At 35.6% G+C, this 9359-nt stretch overlaps 1 protein-coding gene across 1 annotated transcript; it reads right to left on the reverse strand.

Annotated features, from left to right (window-relative positions):
* Window positions 1–3962: 3962 nt before the first annotated feature.
* On the reverse strand, window positions 3963–9328 carry LOC109094471 (heat shock factor 2-binding protein-like). Its single transcript, XM_019108185.2, has 8 exons — window positions 9092–9328; window positions 8548–8695; window positions 6969–7072; window positions 6273–6422; window positions 5982–6123; window positions 5744–5861; window positions 4803–4906; window positions 3963–4450 (listed from the first exon to the last, which is right to left on the reverse strand). Exons 1-8 carry the CDS (start codon window positions 9137–9139, stop codon window positions 4218–4220), a joined length of 1047 nt encoding a protein of 348 aa, XP_018963730.1. The 5' UTR covers window positions 9140–9328; the 3' UTR covers window positions 3963–4217.
* Window positions 9329–9359: the final 31 nt, after the last annotated feature.

Raw genomic sequence — 9359 nt, forward strand, 5'->3', positions numbered from 1 at the left:
ATTTAATACCAATATACTGAAACGTCTGTTTATATACTCTATTAATAAAGGAGTCCAGACATTGGAAAAATATCAGTCCACATGCGTTTTATATTTAATATGAGGGAAATAGACATGCATGCATGCGTGACACAAAAAATCTTTGACTTTTAGGTAGCAAAATATTTTTTAGTAATTCTGTCAATTACACTAAGGTTATTACATTGTCTGCTATATATTTGCTTCTTATTTATTAAATATGGGCAATTGATTGATAAAACATTGATCAAAATTAAGATACAATTTATACAAAAAAACGAATATCTTTTAAAAAGAGTTTTCTATAAAACAAAAACTTAATGAAGTCGTCAAAATCATGTTTTACCAAAAAACAGCGCCGTTGCTAGGAGGGCGCCAGCGCCTCTGCCTTTCAGCGCCTATGCCTCGCGAGTGGATGATACCCCTGAAGACGCCTAGCAATGGTATACCTTTAGTGGTAGTATACCTTTAGTTAAGTTATACCTGAAGAGTCTTCGTAGCGCGCTAAGAGACAATGTTATCGGGAAACGCAGCCCAGGTATGATGCGTTTCATGCGTAATGGAGATTCCCAAAGCGCTCTTCTTTGGTCAGAACCTTGGAGAGCGATCGCGGATAGGTCTGTCCTATGCACCGAAACTTTTAACAATGCAACAAAATATTTAAAGAGCATCAAGCTATTAAAATCTATATTATGTATACGCACAGATAATATAACAGTAATAAATATAGCCTGTTATATACTATAACAGGCTATTTATTAGGTTAAGCAGTGATTTGGATAAAGGTTTTTTTTTTTTTTTTTTTTTTTTAATTTAACATTTTTAATTTAAGGCCCACCCACGATTGGTCTGGCCCATCCAAAACCGGAATCCTGGCGCCGTGCCTGGGCCACACTGAGCTGTGCGTAACGGCCACAGACGTGAAGTGAACGAGACAGAGGCTGTCCTGTACTGTCTGAAATGGTTAACTCTGTGGCGATGCATGTGCAAAACAGATTTAACTAAACATAAAGTCAATCAGGATACATAACACAGCCTACTATAGGCCTACACTAACCCCCCCCCCCCCCACCCCCCAAAGAATCCCGCCCCCCCCTCTCACAATATAGTTCCCACGTCCCTGCCAACAACCGCTCCACGTTTCATCAAGCAGCATATTCCCCTCAGAGTTGTCAACGAAGTTGATGAGATCGTCTCCGCCTCCTGCCAACATACCATAACAAAATTATTCTTACTTTATTAACGTCACTTTTGCGTCAGAGAGCCGCTGAAACGAAATTTCATGTTGCCCAGCAACTTAACAGCACACGCGTACGCAGTACCACAAGTTCCCAGACATTTAGCTACTATCTGATGGGTGTTCACCCAATAACCTGCGATTAACGGTATAGCCATAGACTGTATATAGCAGTAGTGCCCTGCCTTGGGGAGCGTTTACAAAGATCTTCTTTAGTACATTATAGCACTATAAAGCAAACTGCAGAGCGCTGTAGGCATCATGACGCAAATGTAGGCGGCAGCAGAGTTAAATCTGATTCTCTCAGTGAAGTATAGTTGGGCGGATTAGGGAGAAGGTAAATTATTCTGTCCAAGCACGCGCTGAATCATTTAAGCTTTTATTCAGTTTTAGTGCATTCAGTTAATCTTTCTGGCTTACTGAGCTTGGGTTTTGGGTGGACTGTTACTCGTGAATGGATGTGAGGCAGGAAAACTTGGATGCAAGAAGAAAGGTATTGGGTGTCCCCCAGGGTCAGTGAACCAGTCAGGATGTGTTTTTGGACGCCAGTTTAAAGAACTCCCTCTTGGAAACCTTCTTTTCCCTCTCTCATTATCACTTGTCATCTGTTCCTACATCCCTCTGCTCCTACATTCCTGCTTACGGTAAAGAATAACAATACCAACAAAGACATCTGATTCTTGTTATATTAGGGTTTAATCACTAAGAAGCAAAACAAATGCAGATATGTTACCATCTAACCATGTTTGGTTTTACATTTATAATGCTAAATGCAAGTATGTACATAGAAACATGTACACAAGTCAGTACAGTAAATAGTGGCTTCAAAACAATTAGTATTTGGGCAGTGTTTATTTTAAGGAATAGTTGTGTAAGTAAGTGTTTGGTAGAAACGTTCTTTGTTTATTTGACTTTAATAAGTTCATAATGTGTACACATAATTAACAGCAATAATTTTTGAATAAAAACGTTTTTAAAAAGGTTCAAGTCAATTTACAGTGTAACTTTGAACACTGAAAGAAATGTAAACATTGAAATGACTTTAGAGTCTTCTGTGAAGAGATAGAGCTACAGAAATCAAGGTGAAATGCAAATATTTAATGTCTATCTTTTATATTTACTTATATAATAATAACATGTATTGACGGGTTTTAGGATGGATATACATATACATGACATATATTTCCAAAAATGTATTTCACAAACACCTCTTGTGTGCTAGATATGTTTATATATTAAATTGTTCCCATAGGTTTCATATATATATTTTTTTTACTTCATATGACAATATATCATATATGCATGTTTTAATATGTACATATATTACATTTGAGTTTGGGTATTTTTGATGCAACATAACATCTGATTAATAAATATTAACAATTAATTAATAATAAAAAGTGATGCATAAAAACCTAATTTGTTTTGTGCTGAATGAACCTGGAATAAAATATCTAAAGAAAGAGATATGAATTTGAAAAATAAATGCAGAAAAGATACGTCAATGAAAAGGGCTGTCTCATCAAGCTTTCATTGACAAGGGCTTTTATCTCATGATTTAGTCATCTATCCCACTAAAGCAGTGATCCTCAAATCTGGCTCGCAAGATCGGCTTTCCTGCAGAGTTTAGCTCCAACCCTAATCAAACCTACCTGTGATTTTCTAATGATCCCCAAGACATTGATTAGCAAACTTAGGTGTGTTTGAATAGGGTTGGAGTTAAACTCTGCAGGAAAGTGGATCTCGCAAGCCAGATTTGAGGATCACTGCACTAAAGCATAGTCTATCGATAACTGTACAAACCTATATTTTAAACATATCCCTATTTCTTCAGCATTTCTTGAATGGCCTGATTCCCTCTGCTTAAAAAGTGAATAAAAAATAAATAAATCGAGACATCCTGTACATGCATTCATAGACAGAATGTAAAATTTGAACTGACATGAGGACTAGGACTATGTACTCTCATTATAGCATTCAATTAAACTGATCTATTCTTCGACAATCTCCCCCATCGAAGACCTAATTTTTTAGTCTGATTAACTCTGACATCAGCTTTCATCTCATCAAATGACCTCATTGAGATGGACAAATGAACATCTCACAAATTGGTGTCAAACACTTTTACAGAACAGAACTTCTTGTGTGACAAATAATCAGAGTAAAAAAAAAAAAAAAAAAAAACTTGTAACACCTTTAATTGTTGAAACTGAACAGATCTTTGCTCAATAATACAGGTATACATAAGAAATGAACAGTATAAAAGGAGAAATGGAGAAAGACCACAATCAAAGCAATCAATGAAAATGAAAACAATCAAACATTTTTAAGAACATTCTATTAGTCAAAGTTTAGAAATAAAACATCAACTTAAAGATAATTTAACTGCATTTAACTTTAGATACACCATCATGTCTAACATTATTGCTGCTGACTCCCAAAGGGCCACACTTTAGTTTTTTCTGTGACATATATGCTGATTGCTGTGTTCTGTCCTTACAATGATCCTAAGTAAGGCTTCTTGTAAAGGGAAGATTTATCATTCCAATGTTTAAGTTTAGAATTCCATGTAGGCTGGACTACAGAGACAGCATATTTTGTGTGTGTTATAAAAAACACAACACACACATATATTATACTAAAATCACACACAGAACAAAAAGATATAAAAAGCACACACAGAATAAAAAAACACGCTACAACATCTCTTCTCACATTTTATAAAAGACATGCACATCTATCTATAGAGGTGTTCAGCATTTACGTCACAAATAAAGCTTAGAAAGTTCTGTAGAAGTCACTTCAAGGGCCTAAGACAGTACAAGATGACTAAACTATCAAACTGTGGAATGAAAACTAATTCTTGGAAATCTCTAGGTTTGAACATGGCCAAGTTTTAGAATTAGTATGCGGTTTGCTGGACCTAGACCTACATTTTTAAGTGAGTATGAAGGCCTGGGCTTCACTGCTCCTTCTCTGAGTCTTTAGTCTGGGAGTTTGTAAAGCTAGCCAAATCTTCCAGTGTCTCCTGAGCTGTTTGCTTGAGAGCGGGGTGGCGGCTTGAAGCTAGATGGTGAATACATCTGAGTGGAAAAGAGCTCAGAAAATCAGTTGTAATGTGTGACATGACCTCTCTCTCCAGCAGTAAGGACTGAAGGAGCCTCAATGACTGCAGACACACTTCTGGGTCAGGGTCTGTGGGAGAGCGAGAGAGTGTTTATATGCATGTCAGGGGGTTAGAGAGCTCAATATAATCCTCTATGAACAGTGCTGAGAAGGCATTTAACTGAGATTAAATGAACTCTAAAGGTCCTTGGACACTGTATTTGTCATATTTTCCTATCAAAATGCTTGCTATGGATGCGAAAACACAGAAAATAAAAACTGGTCTGATTTTTTTTATGACGGACAAAAGTTTCGGAGGCAATGTGTAAACGTGATTGGCACAACAGATGTGCAATTGTGCAAAAATTTTGGATGAGAATTTCGGAATCAGTGTGCAATGACATCATCTTCAATCTTCATACACAAACGTACACATACGCACCTTCCAGAAGGGTGCTCAGAAGAGGTAGAAGTCCAGGGCTCTCACTTATGAGCTTCAGCCCATTCACACTAATAGTGATGTTATATAGAGCCATTAACATCAATCTGCACACAGAAATAAACAGTCACATACTTCAGAAGGAACCACATACGTCAACTTATTCTGAATATGGCATACAATAATAACAACAACTCAGTTTCATATAATAAACTGCATATTGCATAAACATCATGTAAGTGTCCACAATAAAGATTTTTTTTTTTCAAAACCTAGTTCAAAACATTTTTATTCAAGACTCTAAATTGTCATGTGGTGTAACCATTAAATAAAAAGTAGTAAGGTTTTCATTACACACTAAAGACATGTGAGTTCACATCTTGCCCATATAAAAATGTAATATATGACATATATTGCCCTTTGTAGCAAAAGCAATATTGCCATGTTACATATACAGTTATATATAATTTTCATATGTACACTCTCATGTTTAATTGTTAATTTCATATATAAAATACCCATAGTAAAAATATATATGTATGATGTTTTTTTTCAACAACATATTTATGTGTTTTGTAATAAATTTTTTACATGTCTAATACATGTATAATACATCTTTTAGATTTAATTATATAATATCAATATGCATTGAGGGGTTTTAGGATGGATATACAAGACATTTATATCCAAAAATTTATAAAACAGACATATTTGTATGTGCTAGATATATATGTTGATATATGAAATAGGTTTTTTTTTTTTTTTTTTTTTTTTACTTCAAATGACAATATATTTAATATATGGAAATGCCATAAATGTACATATATCTGCATGTGTGATCATTATTTTCAAAAATATATATATGTGTGTGTGTGTACAAAAAATGTTGTACATTCATAAATAAATAGTAATATTTGGATGTGTATTTTAAAGTTGTGACATACACTTTGAGTTTTGGAAACACTCCTGGTTTCATTAGATACAGCAGCTGCAACAAAGTATCCAACAGGATGTGGGCAGAAGAGGATAAGAAGTCCCGTCCACAAGACACAGCAGCTATATCTAAAAACAATAAACAGATGAAATGATAATTTCTTTTGTTCTTGAGATGGTAATATACAATATAAATAATTTATGACCGTTAGATTGAACTAGTAGTAAAAACAAACTCAGTGCCCTCACTGGTAATGACGCCAGCCAGAGCCAGAACTAAATGATGCTCTTTTGAATTGTAACTCTGTTGTGGCTTTGCCTCGTCATTCAGAAACTTGATGAAAGTCTCCAGGGTTTGACCTGCAATGCTCAGGAAGGGCTCCAGTTTTCCCTGTGGATGCACAATATATGAAGAGTTTTCTTACCTGCTTGAGGTAAAGCAAAATTCATGTCCTCCCACTAACAAAACAACCCGGCCCACTTAATCTAACTGGAAGTCAGCCCTTAACAGTGTCCACTCCTAAAATGGTACAAACTCACAGCAGCCAGTATGTCTCTGATTGCTTCCTCGCTTTGGGACGCACTCCAGAGCAGGGTGCAAGATGCAGTGCCCAGCTCAGTACAAAATGCTTTCTGCTGCTGCAGCTCCTCTTTGCACTCCCTTAACTGCTGCTTTAAAACCAACTTATCCTGCAAATGTATGTGAGGAAATAGATACAGTACATATACACATGAATAACTAGACAGCCATAATATACCTATTTGGGGAAGAGATTTGTCCCTCTCTCTCTCACACCAACACACTAGTGGTTCTCAACTTTTTTGACCCCACGAATCCACATTGTCAAGAATAATATTCAAAGGTCTCCCAGGATTATGAATACATAAATTACATTTTCAGCTTCAAGTGACCTGTTCCTTTAATTACTTTTCATTAGCTCAATGTTCTTCAGCCTTTACACTTTTTATTACCAATTTATTTGAAATGATTTTTTTTTTTTTTTTTTTTTTTACTCACAAATAGTAAAAGAAAAAAAGAGCATGACATAACTAGAAAAATTTAGAATCAACATTTTTGTGGTGAGGCCTTCTAGTAGTTCCCAGACCTCTGGTTGAGAACCACCTCACTAATAGACATACAGTATACTAATGCAAAACTATTTGTGCAGACGCTTTCCTATAAACTTTTCAGTGTAGGCCCTTCAGTTTCTCATTCTCTCCTCTCTATTTTAGTACCTGTCTCTCTCTCTGACACTCGCTCAGAGCAACATCTAGTCTGGAGCGGATGTGCAAACAATCCTCTCTCTGTTGCTGCTGCTCACGGTCACTGCGCTCTTTAACTATATAACAATAAAGAAACTTTTATTAAAACAACTGTCAGAATTAACATTTAGTATTTTTATAAACACTGTAAAACAAGGTTGTACACCATTCAGAATTGAATTGAGACTGAATTAGCGCTACATTTCAGAAGAAGATCAGAGATTAAAGAAGATCAGGGCTTTTTCTTTCGGAACATGCTTCATAACCTTGTTCAAGCTCTTGTTCTGTCCAGGCTGGACTACTGCAATGCTCACTTGGCAGGTCTTCCAGCCAGTTCTCTCAAACCTTTACAATTAAACCAGAATGCAGCAGCAAGATTAATATTTATTGAGCCGAAAAGAATGCATGTCACAGCTCTTTTTATCAATTTGCCCTGGCTACCAATAGCTGCTCGCATAGAATTTAAGGCATTAATGTTCGCCTACAAAACTACCACTGGCTCTGCACCCCTTTACCTAAATTCACTTTATTGTGCCATCCCAAAGAGGCACAAAATCACTTTCACAAACTTTTAAATTAACTGTTCCCTCCTGGTGGAATGACCTGCCCAACTCAAACCAAGCAGCTGAGTCCTTTGCCATTTTCAAGAATCGACTAAAAACACATCTCTTACATCTTTATTTGACCCTCTAACTCTAGCAATCTCTATTCTAATTCTATTCTTTAAAAAAAAACTTTTAGACTTTTAGACTCTATTCATTTACTAACTACTTGTTTTCTTTAAAAATAAACTAAAACTAGCTTCTCCATTCGTTTTGTATTCTATCTAGGCTCTTTTTATTTATTATACAACTAACAAAAAGAAAAAAAAGGCCTCTAACACTAGCTTGCTCTATTCTACCTGTATTCTTTTTATTTATTGAATAATAAAAAATAAAAAAAACTTGCTACTTGTACTGCCTTAGGCTAACTGAGACTTGTCGTGGCACTTGCATATCATTGCACTTTGGCTGATTTTGATTGCTTCCATTGTCCTCATTTGTAAGTCGCTTTGGATAAAAGCGTCTGCTAAATGACTAAATGTAAATGTGAATAAATCTAGGAAAAAGATGATTAATTAAAAAAAAAAAAAAATACCTGCATTTAAATATAAGGTAGCAGAAATGAATGAAATTCAAAGATATTCATATAGATGTAATTTGTACTAGATAACGTTTGCCAAGATAAACTTTGTATGTTGGCTTAAAGCATTATATAGTGTAAGTGACATAAGTAGCTTTAGTGAACCAGAGTGGAAGAAGGCTTTATTTTTTTTAAGATGCATTACCTGGGTTGGTTTCTTTCGAATTGCAATTCAGTAAATGTATCTTCTTGTTATTCAAATTCAACTTCTTGCGAGGTGTGGCCAATTTAATTGTCATTCCAGTTTAAGAATTAAAGCTTCAATTCTGAATTTTGCTCAACCCTGTTGGAACAACGTCCATTGCACAAGTTTATTTACTATACATGTGTATCATAACTGACCACTGCTACTGAACGAGCTTTTGCTTACATGCGTCCAGAGACCGTCCTTTATGGATAGTATCAATATAGTCACTATTGATTACTTTTGGCATAAGCTCTCGTAGTGTCCTGACTTCTGCCTCCAGTTTCTCCAAGTCTCGCTTTCTGACTCGAACAAAGCAGTCTGATCCTAGATCCTTTAAACACACAGAACTGTTTTTGTTTACTGTTAGAGGTAAACAAACGTTACAGTGTCGGTATGACCACAAGAAGAGTACCAAACGTCTCCTGAAATGATTTTAATATTATTGAACGTGCGTTAACAGTTGAACAGTGACATCTTGTGGTAATTCTGGCGCTTGCGATCGTTTTGATCATACTTTATAACTGAGTTGGTCATGGAAAGCGATTAAAAAAATTTTTTGACGACAACATCTATTTGGAAAGTCTCTTTATGTTTACAGATGTAAATAAGTATCAAATAAATAACTGATTAGCCAATTAAGTTAGCTTGCTAAACACTTGCACAAACTCTTTCATCAACTTCAGCTTCTCAACAACAAACTTGAAATCCGCGAAAACAGTAAAGTTACCTCTCCTGCAGATGACACAGACGAAACATTAGCTGTATTGGTTTTCATTTCGAAAAGTGCATATTTGATAACGTTGTACGAACGGCCTCTGATCTCTTATGTTTATAAACGATGTCTTTAGCGCCCTCGACTGTACAGCGCATTTGTCACCCATCCCCCAAATCACCATTAAAGACAAAAATTAAATTTTAAAAAAGGAAAGATAAAGCTTCTTAACAGACTCTACAAAACATCTGTTCATATCTAGAATTCGTTCTGAAATAAATTC

The sequence above is a fragment of the Cyprinus carpio genome, chromosome B1, assembly GCF_018340385.1.
Source record: "Cyprinus carpio isolate SPL01 chromosome B1, ASM1834038v1, whole genome shotgun sequence".
In the NCBI taxonomy this organism is placed as follows: domain Eukaryota; kingdom Metazoa; phylum Chordata; class Actinopteri; order Cypriniformes; family Cyprinidae; genus Cyprinus; species Cyprinus carpio.

Coding starts and splice junctions, on each gene's coding strand:
- LOC109094471 (XM_019108185.2), bottom strand. CDS start 9,139: ATGAAAACCAATACAGCTAATGTTTCGTCTGTGTCATCTGCAGGAGAG. Junction 8,696..9,091: donor CTGTGTCATCTGCAGGAGAG/GTAACTTTACTG, acceptor GTGTGTTTAAAG/GATCTAGGATCAGACTGCTT. Junction 5,862..5,981: donor TCTGGCTGGCGTCATTACCA/GTGAGGGCACTG, acceptor TATTGTTTTTAG/ATATAGCTGCTGTGTCTTGT.